Raw genomic sequence first — 23510 nt, 5'->3', positions numbered from 1 at the left:
TCCGCATTTAAACATGCCAATGGGCTTGCTTTGATTCTCTAAGATGGCTTTAAGATTAAGGCCCCTCCTATATGTAATTTTGGGCCTTGTACCTAAAGATTTTTAAGGGTTTCATCACTATTAATAATATCCCAGTTTTTATTAAAAATATCCCTAATCAAATGATAGTCAAGAGAAAAAGTGCATAGAAAACTAGTTTGATGTACTATCAAAGTATCTCTATTACGTGCGACTCCATGATTAGATAAACCCTCCTGGTTAAGTGAACACACCATAGAAGTCTCTCCTAGTCCTATTAATAAAGGTTTAAAATAACCTACACTTCTTTTAAAAAACACTTCCTTTTTAATGTTGATGACCATATGTCCAGGGTACCCCCTATTCATAAACATATTTTGAAGTTGTTCACATTCAGATTCAAAGTCAAAATTGTCAGAAATCATCCTAGCAGCCCTAACCATTTGGCCTTTAACAATGGCCTTTTTCTGATGATATGGGTGGTTGCTAGAAAAAATGTAAAAATGTGTTAGAATAGGTCAGTTTCCTATATATTACACTTTTATATCTACCGTTTACCCTGTCATTGATCAACAAAATATCAAGATAGTTTACTGAACTCTCACCTATAACATAAGTGAACTCCAAAAAGTTAGTGGTTTGTGTAATGTTATTAATAAAGGTGGGTATTAAGGCCATGTCACCCTTCCAAATACAAAACATGTCATCCTGGTACCTAGTGTACCAGGCGACGTTGTCTCTAAACAAGGTGTTGGTGAACAAAAAATTGTTCTCCCAATGTGCCATGACAGTGTTAGCAAAACTTCCGCCACAGGGAGAACCCATAGCGACACCAGTTTTTTGCAAGAAGTATTGCCCCTCAAAGACAATAAAATTTTTGTTAAAACTAACTCTAGCAATGTTTCAATTAGGTAAATGATGTTTTCATCTAAATTCTTGGAATATAAAAAATCCCTTATCCACTCTAGACCAATCTTTTGTGGAATTACAGTGTAAAGATCTTTGATGTCAATTGTCAAAAAACACATATTATTACACACAGCTTATGACACTGGCTCAAGTATGGCAAGAAAGTACAAAGGTGATCAGGCAATTCTCATGGAGTACAATGAAAATTGTATCTTCTCAAGCTGTGGAAATCATGCACTAAACAATGTTGGTGTGGACTGTGCTGCATTCTGCAAAAAGACATTCACATACTTTGGAACCATTCAACAGATGTATAACTCATTTAGTTGTAGACCACAGAGGTGGGAAATACTGAAGCAATGTCAGCCATTTTCTCTACAAAGCCTACCTGAAACCAGATGGTCAGCACAACTGGGCTGTGTTAAACCAGTTGCACAAAAGTTGAGCACAATACTCATGGCACTGAATTAATTGGACTGTCTCAATCTGCTATCACAAGCCTGCACAGAATTGAAGTTTATTTAGAAACATGTCAAAATTTGAATGTGTACTGATGTCTTCAGTATGGATTCAACTTTTCACAGCTATTTATCAGATGGATGTGGTAATTGAGGCATGAAATGCATTGGTTGATGTTGAGAGAGACAACAATGAAACTTTCATTGCAGACTTAAATTGATTCACAAAACACTGGAACAAAATTCTCAGTGAATCAAGATGTATGGCACAGAATACAGGTATCCCATCTTGGTTCTCCAGCAGTCACAGCTTGGTAACTGGTTCTGATATCAAACAACATTATAAGTTGAACATGTTCTGTCCCATAACTGACTCCATTCTCATGAGTATTTGACATAGTTTTGAGTCTTTGGTGCAGACTTGTTTACTCTATGAGTTTCTGTTGAAGTTCAGTGCAATGACTGATGAAGAAAAAATGCTGCTGAGTGGTTTTGTCAAAAGTACAAAAGAGATATTTCAATAGAGCTCTACAAGGAGCTTGTATTCCTGAAATTAATTTATTCAACCAACTGCAAGCAGAATGCAAACCGAAGGAACTGCTGCAGGAGATTTTGGAACTTGGACTAACAAGTGTGATTCCAAACATCACTATTGTACTGTGCATATTTTTAACTCTGCCTTCCTCTGTGGCTTCAGCTGAATGCAGCTTTAGCCTATTGAGGCAAATTAAAAGCCATCACAGATCAATGATGGGACAAGAACATTTAAACAGACTGGTGATGCTTAGCATTAACTGTGACCTTGCAGCAAACTGGATTTCATTTAGTTAATTAGTGCATTTCAACAGAAAAAGGGTAGTAAAGCTCTGTTAAAATGAACAGATATAGGATAAAATGTTAAACTACACAATAAAAAGTGATTGCTTTATTTAAAAATATACTACTTTTTTATGTTTCATTATTATGTCACAGACGTATATAATCAGTTTAATTACACTAACTTACGAACTTTAAATAGACCTTCAAACTCACTCCTAGTCAGTCACCTAAATATTAGAAGCTTAAATAATAAGGTCCACCACCTGCATGCACTCTAAGATCCACATTCCCCAGATATACTTTGTCTTACTCTAACCTGGCTAAAACCATCAATGGCAGATAATGAGGTTTTACCCCAGGTTATAACATACTACAGTATCACTAGGGAGGAGGGGTAGCTGAACTATACAAAACTACTCTAGATGTGACCTCTGATTCCACACAACCGCCCCGTGTTGATAATGCTGAAATTCTCATTACCAAGCTTCAAATTAATAAAAACAAAAGTATTAACATAGCCTGTGTCTACATTCCCCCAGGTAATAACACAAACACCCTAGAAGATATCCTGTCTTGGCTGTCTAGTAACTATCCTCGAGAAACCATTGTTCTAGGAGATTTCAACATCGACTGGAATATTTGTTCCAGAATCTCTGACCATCCAAGTAAATCTATATGGATTTACTCAGATCATCTCCTCCCCTACTAGAATCAGTAAACCTAACAACAAAGATAGTATCCTAGACTGGATACTCATTAATAGCCATCCCCACATGTATAGGGCCTGTACCTGACCTGAAGACATAAGTGACCTTTTTCTTACCTATATAATCAGGCATAAGACTGACATCCCCCACCAACCTACTTACAAAACAATTAGAGACAACAAAAACATTAACACCGCTAATTTCCAAAATGAGCTCAAAGCATGTCATTGGGCAGTCCTAAAACATCTACCACTTGAAGAAGCTGTATTATATTTCAACATCAAATTGCTAGCCATCCTTGATACCCATGCACCTGCACGTTCTATAAGAACTAAAGCAAAAGTTGCTCCATGGCTTTCAAAAGAAACCAGACAAATTATCTTACTTAGAAACAAAGCTTGGGCCACATGGTGTACCACAAAAATCCCCCTTAGATCAACTTAGATTTAGACAACTAAGGAACAACACTAAAAAATCTACCACCCTAGGTAAAAAAAAATACTTTTACTGCCATTTACAACAGAAGCATCAAAACAATCTGCAAAAGTTTTGGGCAGGCATAAATAAACTTATTCATCCAGGGCAATGCACACCTCCTACCCCCTCGGCTACCATCCAAAAACCTTCGGAAGATGTTGCCAATTCCTTTAATAGTTTCTTCACAGAAACTATCCAGTCACTAGCAAACCAACTATCTCCCAGTTGTCCAAGTCCTAATGCTGTCACGCCTACTTCTCAACTTCCCTTTAACTTTTAACCAGTATCCACACCACTTCTCCATGCCTTAATCAGTAAACTAAAACCTACCACCCTTGCAGCAGATGTCCTCCCAGATGAGTATCTACAAAAACCTGTGGATGCCATAGCATACCCGATCCCCGATCTCTATCCTGATAAATAGAACTATATCGGTAGCCACTATTCCCTCCACCTGGAAGACATCCCATGTTATTCCACTCCACAAAGGAGGCAGTTTCACTGAACTGTCAAATTACAGACCTATAGCTATTTTGTCACCCCTGGCTAAGATTATGGAGAAGTGCATCCATAAACAACTCCTGAGCCATTACATTCAGCACAATCTCCTGGCTAACTCACAGCATGGTTTTAGACCATTCCACAGTACAACCATGTCCCTCCTCTCCTTCTCCAATGTTATTAATTAAAACCGAAGCAACAATCAGCTTTCTTCTGCCCTCTTTCTTGATATCTTCAAAGCCTTCGACATGGTCAACCACCAACTACTCATACACAAACTTAAAACTATTCCCCTAGACGTCCAGGCTAGCCAGTGGTTCAAATCTTATCTGAGTGGTAGACAACAGGCTGTACTATGGCAGAACAAACTATCTTCCCTTCTACGTATCACCCCTGGGGTCCGTCAGGGTTCTATATTAGGACCCCTACTATTTTCTATCTTTATTAATGTCCTGTACATAGTTATCCCAACAGCCACCTGCATTCAATATGCAGATGACTTCACTTTGATTTGCTCTGTCACCTTTAAGTCTGCAGACTCTATCCCAAAATGTTTTAATACTGTTGAAAATTGGCTCTGTAATTGATGTCTCCTATTAAATCCTAACAAAATGAAGCTACTGCTTTTCTCCCCCATTCATAAAGCTTCCACTCCAACCTTTACTATAAAATCTAACAATGGCACTGCCATTGTCCCAGATCCCTGTACCAAACTCTTAGTTGTAACAGTTGATAATAACCTCAAGTTTGATATGCATATTAATCAAACTATTAAAAAAGTTAATAAAAAACTTGGCTCACTATACAAGATCAAACCTTTCCTCACTCCACTAGCTAGTACAGTAATTGCCTGTACACATCTACTTTCCACCCTCGTTTATGCATCTCCTCTCTTCACAAACTTGAGTAAGTCTGACCTTAATAAACTATCTAGCTGCTTTAATCATATTGCTAGATCTGCCACTGGATCAGCATACAGAACACACCACTGTCTGAACCTAAATAATCTAGAGTGACTAGAATTGCCTATCCATCTTCAGTACAATCAGCTAATAGTAGCATATAAAATTCTCTACTTACCTGAAAACATACCCATATTTACAAAACTAATCACCCCTTACAGCATCTTCAAGACACTTCACTCATCCAACAAATTACTAGTCCAAACCATCAAAAGCAACAACTCATCTGAGACTCTATATGCCAACACTGTTGGTAAAATATGGAACTCACTTCCTGCCGAGCTTACTTCAGAACCCATTCTAACCCAATTCAAAAAAATAAAATCTAAAACAGTACTTTAAAAGGCAATGGCTATGTCCTTGCTCTAATCTTGACTAACTCTGGCAATATAAACATGTGCTAAAGAGGTCTTTTGGCCACACGTACATTGCTTCCTAATTGTTACTCTATAACAAATCAGACTTACATATGAAAGAATTAATTACATTTATCCTATGTATTGTATCTGTAACAATGCTTTAACTTGATTAATGTAACAATTTTTCCATATGTATGTATGGAGCTTTTCTCCCCGGGCCTCCGCTGAAAATGGACAAGTATCCAGTCAGACTATCCTGGTCAACAAATGTAAAAGAAATACATTTAAATTTTCCAGTATTTCAGGCCCATAATTCTGTTATACAATAAATGTCTATCTATATGTTTATCCAAGAACAATAGTAAAACACAAGTGTAAATGCAGAGGGGGTCGTTTTCTTTATAGACCACATTTTCTCCAAACTCTGAAGGGTCCTGGGCTTGCTCCCTGGAAAAAAAAAAACAACTTCTAATGTGCAACAGCAACATTCGCATGCTGATGTTATATTGTTAGAATTACAGTTGATTTCTCTGATATTCAGAACTCAAGTTCAGGCCTTCCAATAAGCTGCTGACATAATTAAAAAGATAATTTTTTGTGGTTTGTGATCTACACATATCAAGTCAGCAGACTGATATTTTACACTTTCATTAGTATAATCTGTGCTGCAGTGAGTTAATTATGAGAATGACATCAATTTGTAGTAATAAAAGTCATGAAAGTTAAACTGTGCATCTTTTTGCAATCTATGTTCACATATGATGGGGCCCATCAGTACACACACACACACACACACACACACACACACACACACACACACACACACACACACATATATATATATATATATATATATATATATATATATATATATAATAGACAAAAAAGATAATGTTAAAATAAATATTAAGCTGATAGGAAGTAATAACTTACCTGAGGAATGAGATATCCTCTAAATGATATATCTTCTGAAACACCATGAGGAAGGGCAAGAGGAATTATATTTCCAAAAAGCTGGATTTCGTGAACAACAGCATGTGTATAAGGCATCCTTAGTCTGTCACCATAAGACACAAACTCCTTATTATTAGCAATGAATTTGATTTCTTCATAGCACTTTTCTGCAGAAGGAACAGCACAATGCATACATTTAATTGCTCATAAAGTACTCAATGTTATTTTTTTCTTTTCATTTCCTCCTTCATTACATGTCAAGGTACTCACTCAGCACAGTCCACAGTTAGTGCAGTAATGAGAATAATGGTTACTAGATGGCAGGAGAGGTGGTAGATAAGGGAAAAGTGTAAAACTATGGACTACTACACTTGTAATAAGGCCGGTCTGAAATGCAGACTGAGGGCAAGTGGTGCTACACTTGGGCATACAACAAGCTAGGAATGAAGTGCATATTGTGGGGATACCATTCAAGCAGTCAGAAAAGGAAAAATAAATAGTCAAGCTGATAATGGCAATTATGAACCACCTAGCACAAAATAAAAAGTCAGCATCCAAGTCTAACAGAACGTTAGGAATCACTGTCAGAGAAATAGAATCCATGGACAATGATGTAATTCTCATATTCTGCCAGTCAGTGCTCAGGACTGTCTTGGAATACTGTATTCTGTTCTGCAGGCTTTACTTGGAAATGGGCATTATTATGATAGAATGACTGAAAAAGAGTGATGCACATTTCTATTGCATTTTGATCAACCCTCCTACTCTCTACAACCCCCTATTAAATATAACCATTTCCAAGGTCCCACATCCTCAGAGTAAGTTAGTTAATCTTGCTTAAGCATCAGTTTCATACATAGGCACCTATTAAAATGTGCGCACAATCCCTTTTTGGTATACTTATAATTTTGATAATATAGACTTTCTAAACAACTTATTCTTTCCCAAAATAGAATGCTATAAACCAAATGTCCCCAGGGATCACAACAGAAATTTCCCTCAGGCTGGGAGATGGACATAAAAATAGACCCTCATGCCTGGTCTTGCCTCTGTTTGTTCACATGGAAGCCTATAAACTACAACTCCTTACACTCACTCTCCATTTCACACATTGAACCTGCCTCTTGCCATGAGATACATTTCACTTTTCTTCCTATCTTATATTAAGAGATGTCATCCCCCTCACTTCTGCAGAAGAAATCCCATATGTCATTTGTAAAGACCACACACCTCACCACCATATTCCCCAAAATCAGGTTTGGACTTTTCTTCTCTGTACCTACCATCTACTTTCTAAGACTAGTAGCAACTCACTGCCTTTGTGTTAACATCCTGTCTCCCAGTCCCCCAGGGGAAAGGATCGACCTCCAAAAGCAAGCAGCCCTCCTTGATATCTATCTATCTATCTATCTATATATATATATATATATATATATATATATATATATGGGTCTAGGACATTTCACTGAATGCACATTTCACTGAAACTCAAATGACTGAACACAAATCACTGAAAGCACAATTCACTGAAAAACTCATTTCACTGAAACACATTTCACTGAACGTTATATATGGCATTTTCCCCACTGTAGTGTGACCCTGGAGTTAGTATATATAGTAAGGGGGGGTGAGGGCGCACTGCCCCCCACATCGGGGGGTCGCCCCCTCACATATTTTAAGTATATATTATGTTCGGAAAAGAGTAATATATTGGAATTGCAAGTATCTATGTATATAGTTTAAAATATTTAAAATATGTGGGGGACTATGCCTCCCACACCCCCTGATGTGGGGTGCGGTGCCCCCCACCCCCCTTACTATATATACTAACTCCAGGGTTGCACTACAGTGGGGAAAAGGCCATATATAACTTTCAGTGAAATGTGTTTCAGTGAATTGAGTTTTCAGTGAATTGAGCTTTCAGTGAAAAGTGTACACTAATTTGACATTCAGTAAAATGTGCATTCAGTGAAATGTCCTAGATCCATATATATATATATATATATATATATATATATATATATATATATATATATATATATATATATATATATATATATATATATATATATATATATATATATATATATATATATATATATATATATATATATATATATATATATATATATATATATATTTATAGATGTGTGTGTGTATATATATATATATATATATATATATATATATATATATATATATATATATATATGGTTCCCTATCAGAAGCCTGAAACACTATAAGCCTGAAAATCAAAATCCTGAAAACTATAGACTGAAAATTCAAAATCCTGAAAGCCCAAAATCCTGAAAACACAAATAATGCTAATATGTCACTATAAAGACACTAATATCTACCAACTGACCCTGACCCTAACCCTAACCCTAAGGTCCGTCACTATCGCACACTCAACTGACCCGCGCCCTAACCCTAACTCACTTAAACCACCCCTAACCCCAATATTTGTCACTATTGCATACATGCCTAACCTGTGCCCTAACCCTAACTCACTTAAACCGCCCCTAACCCTAACATAAAACCAACCGCACACTTACCTGAACCCAACGCATGACCCAACACCACAGGGCTAACAATAGCAAAGCCACAATGATGTCAGTATGTCCATTTTGTGTTTTCAGGATTTTGAATTTCAGGATTTTGAATTTTCAGTCTATAGTTTTCAGGATTTTGATTTTCAGGCTTATAGTGTTTCAGGCTTCTGATAGGGAACCATATATATATATATATATATATATATATATATACATTTGGGTCTAGGACATTTCACTGAATGCACATTTCACTGAAACACAAATGACTGAACACAAATCACTGAAAGCACAATTCACTGAAAACTCAATTCACTGAAACACATTTCACTGAAAGTTATTTATCGCCTTTTCCACACTGTAGTGTGACCCTGGAGTTAGTATATATAGTAAGGGGGCACCACCCCCCACATCGGGGGCGAGGGGGGTATAAGTATATATATATATATATATATATATATATATATTATGCTCAGAAAACAGTAACATATTGGAACTGCAAGTATCAATGTGTGTATATATATATATATATATATATATATATATATATATATATATATATATATATATATATATACTTCCTCTATTCTTCCTGTTTAGCACATCCATTTCAACTCTTTCTTCTAATGTTGCACAGATGCAATTCTTTAAATGTCCCCCTACAATAGTCATACCCACTCTGTCCTTCAATCTCATACAGATTGCAATTGGCTTACTTCCCACAAGAATAATGACCAAGTTGCCTCTTCTTTGTTCATAATTCCAGCCAGTTAAATGTATTGTTTTCAGAGTAACTTAGTTAATTTTCAAAAGTGCTATACTTTGAACTAGCGAGTTTGTATGATTGGACCATTATGCATTTCAAAAGTTTATGTCAGATTATGAAAACTAATTTGACATTACTGCATACATCATCTGTAGACGTTTATATCAGATTATGAAAACTAATTTGACATTACTGCATGTATCATTTGTATTTTAATTGTATTTAGATATAAAGTCAAAGTTTCTTATAGACCTATCAAATTATCAAGTATTTGGGGCTATTTCAACATTTAAGTTTTTACCATGAAGTACTATTGCAGGAGACAAACTCATTGGCATCTAAAGATATCAAAGTGAGTATTAGAGAATACAATGTACAAGTTTAAACTTCTATGGTAAGGAAGTGAATAGAGGTGGTTATCTTGGAATACAGCTCAAATGCACAGCTTCAGGTTATTAATGTTAGTCTTGAGGGACAGTACAAGGCTGGCTGCTGAGGTGTGGAGGAATAGTTGGCTTGTGACTTTTGTTAGTATTTATTAATGACCTGAGTTTAAAGATGACATGTACAGTTTTTATTTTTTTACTAGATTTTGTGGAGGGTGACATTGTTATGAGAGTGGGTAACCATTCAACATGTTTGCATTATAGTTCTTACTTGTGACACAAGCTATTAATCTCTTCAACCCCCAGCTAGGGATTAAAAAAAAATGTATTACATGTTTGATACTACTGTTATGGAAAATGTGCTGTCTCATGATTATTCTTCACAAAATGCTTATTAACTTGCAATTTCTTCAGAAATGAGTCAAATAAAATGCTTATAATATGTTTATGTTAAAATCAAAAGGTAAAATAGATCCATGATTATGCAAAATATCGTTTTACATAAGTTGTATTTTTATATTTCAAATGCCTTATAACTGCATTCTCTTTATTAGCAAATTATAGTGTACTGACAGATAACTGAAGGCAAATTAAGTGCTGAAGGAGTTAATGAATGTTACTATGTTTAAAAGAGTCAGGTTTAAGAATGTCAATGGAGGAAATAAAGAAAAACAATGTGTCCAGAATCTTTTGTAAACTCTGGCTTTCTCAGGCTGGGGGATGAGTCATTGAAAGGATGTCTGAGATAGTGCATACATACTGGTACTGAATTTAATAAGGTCAAAGGATAAGATTCTTACACAGATGGTCTATGTTTTAAAAAAAGTATATTGTCAAGTGTTCACGTGAAGCTATAAGTGAAGATCTCAAGAGCATATACTATTTTAAAATACATTGATTTGTTAAAAACTATGTAATGTCAGAATTCTATATGCATGAAATTGATAAGAAAGGCCATAAAATATGAAGTTTTCCTTTGTTCTTTGAGACTGATCTGAAATTTTGTAAAGGCAGTCTCCCAGCACTGTGTATGGAAAAAAACAGTACTTTGCATATCCTAAGTGTTATTCTTGACTGAAGACTAAAAGGGTAAAACTATTTATTTATTAATGTACCATAACATACTAACGTAGAGCTATTTTTGGAATTTAGGTCCTCTTTATTTATATATTTCTGGTTCTATCAGGCTCATTTTTACATACACAATTCTTATATCTCTCTAGTTCTATTGCAAATGGTGTAAGGTCATTTGCTGTAAGTCTCTACTCATTTTCCAATTATTGTTTTTGGAAACTGAGGTAGTCAGTCTTGGGACTGTTGCATCCACACTGTGGTGTGGTTGTCTCCTGCATTTTGTATCTGCTTGAGACATTTCCTCCATAGCTGCTGAACAATTTGGAGGTATCACAGAATTCCATCTTTCAACTATTGCTCTACCTCATATCTGGTGGGATAGTTGTAAGTGTTTTGTTAGGTGTGAATGGTAATCATAGGCTCGGGGAGTGATAAACATTAGGCAGCGGGATAATATGTATCTCCAGCTGTTCCCATGAGTTCCCATGATGCTTGTCTAATAATTTAAATAGTAACATGATAAAACAGAATCAAGAAGCTTGATTGTGGGTGTATAATACAGTATGCTGTATGATCTTGAGCATATGGCTATGGTGGCTTCTGAGAGAATTAAGACTTAATATTATGTGATTAGATAGGGCAAGTAAGACATTTCATGTAATGTAAAACTAAATGGATGCTATCATGTTACTTTATTTTTAAGCACCAGATCACTGCTAAGCCTGTCCAAGGCAATCATACAATTATTTCAGTGCTTTGACCTCATTTGGAATGACCATGCTCACCATCAACACTTTTAAGTTAATGAGTCTTATGAGGATATCTTGAGTTGGTACATCTGCCATAAATGCACTTTTGGGGGTCACAAAAGGAGGGGTTCTGTTCTTTACTTGCTATGGTTCTTTTTTAACTTATACAGGATCTTAAGCTTAGTAATGCCCCTGGACCTGATAATTAACCAGATTATTTTTTCAGGTAACCCCAATGCATATGGCCGAATTGCTGCAGAACACAATTAAGTGATGCTTCCAGTCTCCTGCTCTTCCTCCTTTATCCTAAGGGGATGCTACAGGAGACGTATGCCTGAATGTTGATTAACATATTGGTATGAACCTGTGGATGCTGCAGCAGTATGCCTAAATGTGATTAACATATTGCTATGAGCCTGTGGATGCTGCAGCAGCAGTATGCATAAATGTTGATTAAAATATTGGTATAAGCCTGTGGATGCTGCAGCAGCAGTATCCCTAAATGCTGATTAACACACTGGTATGAACCTGTGGATGCTGCAGCAGCAGTATGCCTAAATGCTGATTAACATACTGGTATGAACCTGTGGATGCTGCAGCAGTATGCCTAAATGTGATTAACATATTGCTATGAGCCTGTGGATGCTGCAGCAGCAGTATGCATAAATGCTGATTAACATATTGATATAAGCCTGTGGATGCTGCAGCAGCAGTATCCCTAAATGCTGATTAACATACTGGTATGAACCTGTGGATGCTGCAGCAGCAGTATCCCTAAATGCTGATTAACACACTGGTATGAACCTGTGGATGCTGCAGCAGCAGTATGCCTAAATGCTGATTAACATATTGGTATGAGCCTATGGATGCTGCAGCAGCAGTATGTCTAAATGCTGATTAACATATTGGTATGAGTCTGTAGATGCAGCAGCAGCAGTATGCCTAAATGCTGATTAACACACTGGTATGAACCTGTGGATGCTGCAGCAGCAGTATGCCTAAATGCTGATTAACATATTGGTATGAGCCTATGGATGCTGCAGCAGCAGTATGTCTAAATGCTGATTAACATATTGGTATGAGCCTATGGATGCTGCAGCAGCAGTATGTCTAAATGCTGATTAACATATTGGTATGAGTCTGTAGATGCAGCAGCAGCAGTATGCCTAAATGCTGACTAACATATTGGAATGATCCTGTGGATATTGCAGCAGCATTCCTAAATGCTGATTAACATATTGGTATAAGCTGGTGGACAAACAAGACAGAAACTCCAGTTTTGGAACACCCCAGTCAATATGTCTATATGGGTTAGCCAAACTAACAGAAATAATATTAGAAGGAACAAAGGTGAGCTGCAAATTTGTGGGACTATTCATTATTAGTACGTACAAGCAAAACATGACGGCATTAAAACACATTATGTGGATCTGCTCGCTTGGAGATTTTAGATATGTTTGACTTTCTTCGAGGGTATGTAGATTTGTTGAGAAGTCAGATATTGTTTTGCAAATCATTTGTTACATTATGTACTTATGTTTCATCTCTTTTTCAAATGGGTGGGGTAAGAGTCATGGTTCTCATTATCCATTTTTTTTGTTGTGATGCTGGATCCTCTCATGGCTCAGATGACATTGGGAACTGAAGAAGAGCTAGGACATTCTTGACACTTTATGTGTGCTATATATTTATTTGCCAAGAAACTTCATTGATTATCTTTCTGGATATACTGGCAATGCTAGGATAATTTGGGATACAAGGTTAACTGTCAAGATAATGTGGCATAATCTGTGATGTTTTTACTTTTGGAATGGATGAAGGTTTCTTACACTTTTAAGCTATTTGACAAAATGATATACATTGTGACCTATTCTATAAGCTAGGAGATGGTTACAAGTAAAATAAATTATGAGAAGGTTCCTTCTGAAGTTTCAGTACTGATGGGTCAGTGGGCTCTGACTGTTTGAACATAAACAGGTGATGATTGTTATTAACATAGTTATGTTAACACTGTACCTAAGACATACTGCCTCTCTGGCCCCATCTTTTTTGTTGCAGTCTAAATGGGTTAATATTGTGAGCAGCACTGAGGCCTAAGCTAATGGAGCTCCCATATTCTGTACTGAAGACTAATATGTACTAGATTCCTGCATCTTCCTTCATATATGTTAGCAGCCAGTCTGATTTATACAATCATACAGACGGATGGTAGCTATATGTCTGTTTTGAGAGAGATGAAAGGAGTATGGTGGATGCAGTGTCTGAAAGTGACAGAATTTGGGAAGCATTAAAGGATACCTCAGTGCAGGACCTAGTTGCCACTGTATTACAGTTTATCAGCTGATGATTTTGAAGTCCATGCCAACTGATCAACTCTGCAGGCACTGTGAACATTGCAGGCTGTCTTTACTGACATTCATAAGAACTTGTATGTGTTTTTCCTCATCTATTTTACATGTAAATGTGTTTCAGCAAGGAGCACTCACTACTTCTGCAGTTAAAAAGAGTGATTTTTTACTGTTTCTACATTTTAAGGTATAGATTAATCCATGCATTCTATACATTAAAGGTCACTTTTTCTTTAGACCCATAGAGTTATAGTCATGTATTCAAGTAAGGTTTTTTTTTTTTTGCAGATTAACCTCTCCCTGGAGGCTATGGAACTATGACTTTGCGAATGATATCCTGTTCTTTCCATGATGCAAATTTGAAAAGGGTATCTGTTGATTGGCAGACATCTATAAAGTTCCAGAAGCCTTTTGACCTATTCCAAAATTGGTAGCATGGAGCAAATGTTTGGAGGATGAAAATGACATCATCTACAGATATTCTACATTTAGATCACCCTTTCATTTTGCAGATTCTTACACAGTAGTTGAGCCAATACTCTTTTATAACCCTAAGCATGTACAGAAGATGCAACCTACTGCTTGCTCACTGTGCTACAAATGTGCTTGTCTTCTTTTTGTGAATGTGTGGTATATGTTTGCTATGTGCCCAGTTATTCATCATTTATGACACTCACTGTTCTCACTACAACAGTGTCTTAACAAGTTATGGCATAAAGAATTTAATCTCTATGTAGTTTTAGGAACCTTAAATCTTTTGATTTCTGGAACAGTGATAATATATATAACAGTATCAGCTACTATGCATAGCACTGGATGTGAACAGAAAACATATTCTCCACAACTAAATATCATTAACATCTACTCAGTAGGCATTTAGTTTTTTCACAAATTTAGTATAAAGTTTATACGTTTAAATGTCAGCCTTAAACCTACAGGCCTTTAAGAAACATGACTGTTGTAACCTCAGATTGTTATATTCTATGTCTCAAATACATAAGATTATTTTGGAAGGAAGTCAATGACTAACTTCTGATTCTAAGAGGAAGCTCATTTCATAACAGTGAGTAGTGCTGTGTAAGACATCTATCATATTTTTTTATTACTGATATTAATTTTTAGCATTAGTTTTTGCAATCTGGAGTAAATGGCGATAGTGTAGTGTACTGGCTCACCTTCAGTTTTGCGCAGGAGTGGGCATGGCTCCGGTGATTGGCGTGAAAAGTTGCATATGAAATTAGGCATGATTGACATGCCATTCATATTAGGCAGTGACATCAGGCCGAATTCTTGGGTAAAGAATTTGAGTATTGTTTTGCATAGATTATGGTGGGAACTCATTCATTCATGGTACCTTCATTGTTTGAGAGTAATGAAATGATTCATTTTAGCTGTAAAAACTTGAGATTTTTTTATTATCAGTTTTTACTACTGTTATGTCTGAATTTAGTCCAAGTCATAATTATTTGTCAAATGATTATTCTTTGAACAAATCAACAAAAGAAAATCTGCTTAAAGCTTTTTAGAATAGGAAATGTTAAATAATAAATAAATTTTAGCGTGCTATGAGCATCTGATGTAAGTTTCCATATGGCGTTTTGCCTGTTGTCATATTAGTTGAACTGGTAAGTAATAATCTCAGGAAGCTCAATGTTTAGCAGGTTGCAAACTGACAACTATTGAAATAATGTAAAAATAAAAACGTTTCTGTTCAAGGGTCCTCCACATGCTCACTGAAAACCAACGTGCTGCTCCCTGGCCACTCAAGTGTTGTTACCTAAGAAAGTTATTAGTCACCTTCAGCATTGCTGTTATCCCACACGCACACTCTTGCATCACTTGCACTGTTTCCATAACCTCAATTCAACACCTTTTCGTTAGTGCCAGTTTATACATTGAAATAAATGTGAAACAATTTAGAATATTTAACTTGAAAATGTAACTTTCACATAAGCTTTATGAAATGTTACATTCTTTTAATACGAAGTCAGCATTGCTTTAATATTCCAACTGGCATACGACAATGGGGGGAGGGTTTTGGGCGGTGCTTGCTACTGCCATCTAGTGAGCCAGTACACTACACTACCGCCGAGTAAACTATGCACAGTAGTACTTTCCAGGCATAACCTTTCAAATGGAATTGGGTCACATATCACTTAAGACCAGGTTGTAGTCAGCTTTTGGTAACCTAAGACAACTAGAATACAGTGACAGCTGTTAATACCTTTCCAAATAGGTAAATTGTTCCAACCACATGATTTTTCTAGATAGTAACCATCATTTTTCAAATTGTTACAAGTGATCTGCTCAAAGTCTACAAAATGCAGGACTGTATTCAATAACATAAAACAGCAGTACAAATGGACTAATAAAAAAGAGTGTACAAAAGAAAGCACTTATGAATTTGAAAATATAAACAATCATTGACCGCTTTGTATTGCTTTCACTGTGTATTCGATGCCATGTCACATCCATGAGGTATAAAACTGTACACTGATCTCCAGTGACTATTAGACATGTTGTTTAGAATTAGATAGGTTGTAAGGCATGTTTTCTGACTTTGAAAGATAAAGACTGGTAAAAATTATTTTAAAACAAGTATGACCACACTGCACATACAGAAAAAAAGAAAATAAATGAAAAATGAATGCATTTATAAAACACACTTACATAAAATATATTTCAGTGTCTGGACTCTGCTTTTGATTGATACATTGTTCCAAAAAAGGGTGTCATACATGTTATACATTAATCCTGGTGAACAAACAAGCACACGATAAATAATTCAATTGTTCACCACAAACCACACAAAGGCTTCATTTAACAGAAACATTTTCAGATAGCAGATAAGTGCTTCACATAATATACTTCTTCAGATCACAAACAAATAAACAAAACCTTTATGTGGTTCATGGTAAAAAGTTACATTATTTATTTGATTTGGACATACTGGTCAAAGTTTAAACTGAAGCCCACCACTGCTTCTAGATCCCAAATGATGGCTTTACTTTGCAGGAAATTGAATGGCTTTTTGCCGAGTCTCATAATCCCACATTTCCTAACATTAAATGTGGAGTCATGCCTACAACACCCAGTGGGTACTCTTGTAGAGCATTTTAGAGAATTATTGAAAGTTATGTCACCTAGTTTGCAATCCTTTTATTTATTTATGTGTGAAATGTCTGCATGCCTGTATTGACCTTATTAACTAGGTCAGTGAGCTACATGTAAGTAACTAATATACTAGCAGTAGGTTATTACTATAGCTTACCCTAAAAGTGGCATGTTGATATTTTAAAGGGGTATATACCTATTTACAAGTGTTTTGTTTCAAATAATGATAAAGACTGGACTTTATTATGCTTTGATGGTTGTGATGGATCATTTATGGTGCAGTGTAGATAGTTTATGTCTTACAAAGCAACTACAGGCATATTCTTACTTTAAGCAATCTGAGCTTTGCTCTAAATATGGGATATATTGATTTTTTTTCCTCACATCTCCAGGTAATATATACCAGTTTTATGTCTGACAACAGACCAGAAGGAAGTGACACTCGTACATAATCAAATGGACACCGTATTAACCAACTATAGGACATTAACACTTATCATGACTAGTTGTGTTCTGCTCCTTAACTATTATTTTAGTCATTGAATTACATATGGAATGGTATGTAATAATTTTACATATGGATTGGTATTTAATTGTTTTAATTAGCAAGCTGTTTGTATGTATGGAATACTGCCAGATGGCTTAGCAAGGTCAGGATGAGCAGCATGTGCGTGAGTCATTTACTAGCCATTTTTGTTATATCTCTTAAAGAGAATGCCGGAAAGTTCAGAACTGTGAATCATTCAGTAAACATTGCTGCTACCTCTTAAAAAGAATACCAGAAAATTCAGAACTGTTAGTTGTTCGCCTCTTAAAAAGAATACCAGAAAATTCAGAACTGTGAATCATTCATTAAACGTTGCTGCTACCTCTTAAAAAGAATACCAGAAAATAATTAAGAACTGTGGATCATTCAGTAAACATTACTGTTGCCTCTTAAAAAGAATACCAGAAAATTCAGAACTGTGAATCATTCAGTAAACATTGCTGCTACCTCTTAAAGAGAATGCCAGAAAATTCAGAACTGTGAATCATTCAGTAAACATTGCTGCTACCTCTTAAAAGGAATGCCAGGAGATTCAGAATTGTGAGTTGTTCACTTAGTATTACTGTTACCGCTTAAAAGAATGCCAGAAAATTCAGAAGTTCAACCCTTAGCAAAGCTACACTGTTCTACAACTAAACCAAAATAAAACTCCAAGCCATTTTGAATAACCAAAAAAACAATATTATAGGAGAAAGGAGTAAACAAGGTTCATAGGTTCATAGGTTCATAGGTTCGTACTAGGCTATCTGCCCTAGGGCATTTATAAGCCTAGCCAGAGTGTGTGTGGCTTTCACCACCCCTTAGGATGAGAATACTATACCCTTTTAGGGTTTAGTTTACTGTGCCTCTGTCTAGTAGTGACACAGAGATGACCCCCGGGGTAAACCTACGATCTCCCATCCACTCGTCGAGATTTCTCTTGAATAGAGTCAGTGAGGGGCTCTGCCTAACATGGACTGGGATTCTGTTCCAGAGTGTAGGGAGCCTCTGGGTTATGAATCTGTCCCTCCAGCACGTCCTATTTATTTCTGTGTTGAGGTTTAAGTCTCTTGTTCTCGTGGCTCTGGTGGATTTGGATTTTCTGAGGTGGAGCATGTCCATTAATTCCGGATTGGACATGGCCTTGTACGTCAGGCACAGATCACCTCTGAGTAGGCGGTATGTGACTGAATAGAGCTGGAGTTTTTTCAGTCGGGCAGCATATGACATATGTTTAAGACCCTTTATCCTCTTGGTGAGGAACTTTTGGGGTCTTTCCAACTGCTGCAGGTGTCGGGTGAGATACATCCCAAATGGGGCATTGTACTCAATCATTGGCCTGATAAGAGAAGAGTACAGGGGCACAATGACCTCTCTTGATCTAGATGTGAAACCCTTCATGATAAGGTGGGCAATATAGAAGGTCTTCCTAACCACTTTGGCAATGTGAGTGTCAAATGAGAGGTTACTGTCAACCTGGGTCCCTAGGTCCCTGATTACCTCTTCCAGATTTAATGGATTACCACCTATGTGGTAATTTGTCGGTACCTTGTTTTTCCCAAAGGGTATGACTATAGATTTTTTGGCGTTCAGCTTAAGGCCATGGCTCTGGCACCAATTATCCATTTCTATGAGGCCTCTCTGAAGGATGTTTGTGTCCGCTGGAGTATCAATTATGGTGCCCAGTTTGCAGTCATCTGCAAACTTTGTCAGCCATAATCCTCCTATGTTTGCCTGTACCTCGGAAAAATAAATGCCGAACAAGAGGGGTCCCAGGACTGAGCCCTGTGGGACACCGCTTGTGACTGGCTTAGAGTCTGACATAGCTCCAGCAACTCTGACCCTGTGGGTTCTGTCCTTGAGCCAGTTTGCAACCCATCTTGTGACATATGGGTTTACATTTAAGCTGGTGAGTTTGTCTATGATGCCCGAGTGGGGTATTGTGTCAAAGGCTTTTGCAAGGACAAGGTAGGCTGTGTGAACTGCCTTACCCTCATCAATGGCCTTAGTGACTGTTTCAAAAAAGTCGACCAAGTTCAGAAGGCAGGATCTGCCCTTGACAAAGCCAAATTGGGTAGGATCCAATGTCTGTAGGTCCCCAATGTCTTTGTTTATGAGTTCCATAATGATCCTCTCCATAGCTTTGCAGACCAGGCTCTTACAGATAAATTATAGATCACATCAGTTGGCCACTGAAGTTGTTACCTTATCATAGTTTAAGAAATTTGCATTTTTGCTTATAGAATATGTAAGGAATAAAGCATAAAAAAGAAATGAAAGTTTGAAAATGTACTAAAAGTGCACACAGTGAAAGTGTGTTTGTGTGTGTGTGTGTGTGTGTGTGTGTGTGTGTGTGTGTGTGTGTGTGTGTGTGTGTGTGTGTGTGTGTGCGATTGTAAATATCTCTTTAAGTTTAATGAAAATTCACTTTCACAAAATATTCGTTATCGAATAATGGTTGGCAGTTCTGGGATCATGCAGCAGAAGATGTGCGGTGATTTTTTAGTTTTTATTTACATTTGTAAGGGGAGTAGAAGGTGTACATCAGTTGGGGCTTCTTGAGGAAGATCGTGATACAGTGAGGATAAGGAAATCTACCCTTTTCCCCACTATAGTGCGATCTCAGAATTAGTATATACAAGTAGCAGGGGTGACGGGGGTTTATATATATATATATATATATATATATATATATATATATATATATATATATATATATATATACACACATGAGATACATATTTTTGGTTGAAAGTTCACTTCATTGAAGTGAAAAAAGCCAGTACGTATGTGTGCTAACCCTAACTCTGCCACTGCTCTCACCTCCAGGTCTACACCTTACCTTAAAAAATACTTAAAATACTAAAGAAAGAAAACATTTGTTTTTCAAATGAATAGAAAAACAAAGATTTTTTGACATATTCAGTGTACAGATACAGTAGATCAACAGTGTAGTAGGTATAAGCAATTAGTGAAAACTCAATGAAAATTGCAGCTTTATAGAAGGGAACTTAAAATGTAAATTGTTCTGGTGGTACTGCTAGAAAAATGTGTTAGAAGTTCGCTAGAACAATACATCAGCTCATTTGTAGCACAACACTAAAAGAAAGGTAATTAACATTTTAATGAGTTAAACTTGTAGATCAAAATGTTTGATATACACTGAGTGGTGCCAAAGTCTGCTCTTCAATTTATCCCTTAGATCAACTAGTTCTTTTCTCTCCTGCACTTATACTAGCTTATTAGTCTAGCACTTTACCAGACTTAACTGTTATCATGAACCACAAACTAATAAAATAAATCCAGAAGCACAAAAGCAATCAAGCGGACAACCGGAATAATAGATATTTTGTGAAATTTATTGGTAAGCGCTTTCGGCTGCGAACTCCAGCCTTCATCAGACAATTTTAAAACTCAAACTAAAATCCTTATATACCATTTACATAATGACCAATTACCCAATGCACTTCATTCAATTAATACAAATTGAGAACTTGTTTAAATGCATATCATGCATGCTTTGAATACGCTAGATATTCTTTGAACACCTATAAAAATAACCTAGCAATGCAAAAGTGCTTGAAAAAATATATGCATATAACATAATATAATATTGCATCTAATCCCATTACATATAATGAAATATATAAAATATGTAAAATATATAAATTGATAAACCAAATTTATATTTAAAAACAACTGTCATCTATTAAAAGCTTTTAATTTTAAAATACTGGTAATAGAAATTGAATCATTAAGACCTGGAAATTGCGTGGCGTTTAAGTATACCTGCCACCAATATTCTTTTGATTCTAATATAATTTTCTTTTTGAGAACTTGTTTAAATGGATATTATGCGTGTTTTGAATACGCTGAAGTGCATTGGGTAATTGGTCATTATGTAAATGGTATATAAGGATTCTAGTTTGAGTTTTAAAATTGTCTGATGAAGGCTGGAGTTCGCAGCCTAAAGCGCTTACCAATAAATTTCACAAAATATCTATTATTCCGGTTATCTGCTTGATTGCTTTTGTGCTTCTGGATTTATTTTATTAGATTGTGGTTCATGATAACAGTTTGGTATGGCTTCTGGCAGCACGCAAGATGTGGCATCAGTGGTTACAAGAGCCGAATTTGATACCCTACAGCATTCGGTGTTAAGTCTCACTCAACTGATACAGCAGCTTTCTGGTAATAATTGTACAACAAGATTACCTGATTTTAGAAATAATAGACTGGATAGTGTCGATAGCACGGACAGTATACCCCCGGGGCAGTTGCAGTTGCAAGAACGGGATGCTGTACATAATAATGATACTGTTGACAATGGCATTCAATTATATCAATGGTTAAATCAAGTGCAAAATAATGTAGTAGAGAGAAATATGCACAAACCGAATTTTTCAACAATGGTGGATGAATTTCATGATTCAATATGACAGTACCGTAAACTAGTGCATGAAAATTTTTATTTCAATGAATGCATAAAAAGACAACGAGTTCCAAAGGGCCTGAGGTATTGGAAATATCCTACAGGCTTAAAAGAAAACAGTGCATTACATAAGGAACTCTTACAGTTATTTGATCGGTAGGGGTCTGAGTTTCTTCAAGAATTGGTCAAGCATAATGTAACACAAATGGATGAATTAAACATTAAAATTCAAGCACTTGATACAAAAATAAAACAACAAACAGCATTTACTGCTTGTCAGAATCAATATCTTGAAGTGTTCACCCAAATAGATAATTATAGTAAGATTGTGGCAGAAAGGAAAACCCGTAAATTAGAATATATATATAAAATGGACTATTCCAAAGGCCAAGCCTATCCAAAACCATCGCAAGGACATTGGCGTAATGATTCAACAGAAGCAACCTCTCTTCCTGTGGTAAATAATGGCACGCAAACACACAATAATGAAAATGTTAATAATCAGCAGCAGTTCTCTTTAGAGGATGGCAATCACCGTCGATCGGAACGTCTCTGCAACAAGGAGGGCTACAAACCGAGAGTCAGCAATACACAAACATGGAGGAGGCAGAGGATGGGTTCACGGAACAATTACAATCAAATGTAGTAAGTTTGGACAATTTTTAATTTGATGAAAACAAATATCAGCTAATTTCTAACAGGACAGGTGACTATCACATTTACAGCTATAGTCAGGCTGTTCTCACCATTGAACATGCAAATATTTTCAGTAAAGGCCTAACGTATGTACCGAAAAGAAGGGCAAGAATTACAGATCTTATTACTGAATTACAACTTTTTACTAGGAAAATTAACCTAGCGACTATACACCAACAAGTTTCAGGCATGGTAAGCAATCCCATGCATATTCCTAGCCTAACAACCCCCCCCCACTTTACATCCAAAAATCAGGTTGTTTGAGGAAATTTGCAAACTTGATTTTAGACATCATCTTCAGCAGCAAAACAGACAATGCCAATACAACAACTTTACTAAGGCACAATATGAGACTTTAAATGAATTAAAATCAAATGGCGATGTCTGTATCATGCAACATGATAAGGGGGGGTGGACTAGTTATAATGAATGCTTTTGATTATAATCATCAATTATTGCATATATTATATGATGATGCATATATTGAAGTTTCTATTAATGAAATTAACATTTCTTATGCTAGAATTGATTATTTTTTGGAGGATATGCTATGGCAGGGGCAAATAACCAATGAAGACTTTGCATATATGCAAGTGAAACATCCCAAAATTCCTATTATTTTTGGTGCACCAAAACTGCATAAGGATTTACAAAATCCTCCATTGCATCCTATTGTAGATGCTGGTGGTTTGAAAACGTATTTTGT

At 36.2% G+C, this 23510-nt stretch overlaps 1 protein-coding gene across 2 annotated transcripts in view; it reads right to left on the bottom strand.

Moving 5' to 3' along the window:
* Window positions 1–23510, bottom strand: part of LOC122809624 (cytochrome P450 2J6-like) — a 673826-nt gene that overhangs the window by 98698 nt on the left and 551618 nt on the right. For both annotated transcript variants that reach the window (XM_044081258.1, XM_044081257.1), the window contains exon 7: window positions 6144–6331. In XM_044081258.1, coding sequence (XP_043937193.1) covers window positions 6144–6331 — 188 coding nt within the window. The remainder of the gene's footprint in view (window positions 1–6143; window positions 6332–23510) is intronic.

Source organism: Protopterus annectens, chromosome 8.part0 (assembly GCF_019279795.1).
Source record: "Protopterus annectens isolate FY-2018-M chromosome 8.part0, PAN1.0, whole genome shotgun sequence".
NCBI lineage: Eukaryota > Metazoa > Chordata > Ceratodontiformes > Protopteridae > Protopterus > Protopterus annectens.
Note: the sequence above shows the minus strand (reverse complement) of the source record. Positions and strands in the feature narration are given on the sequence as shown.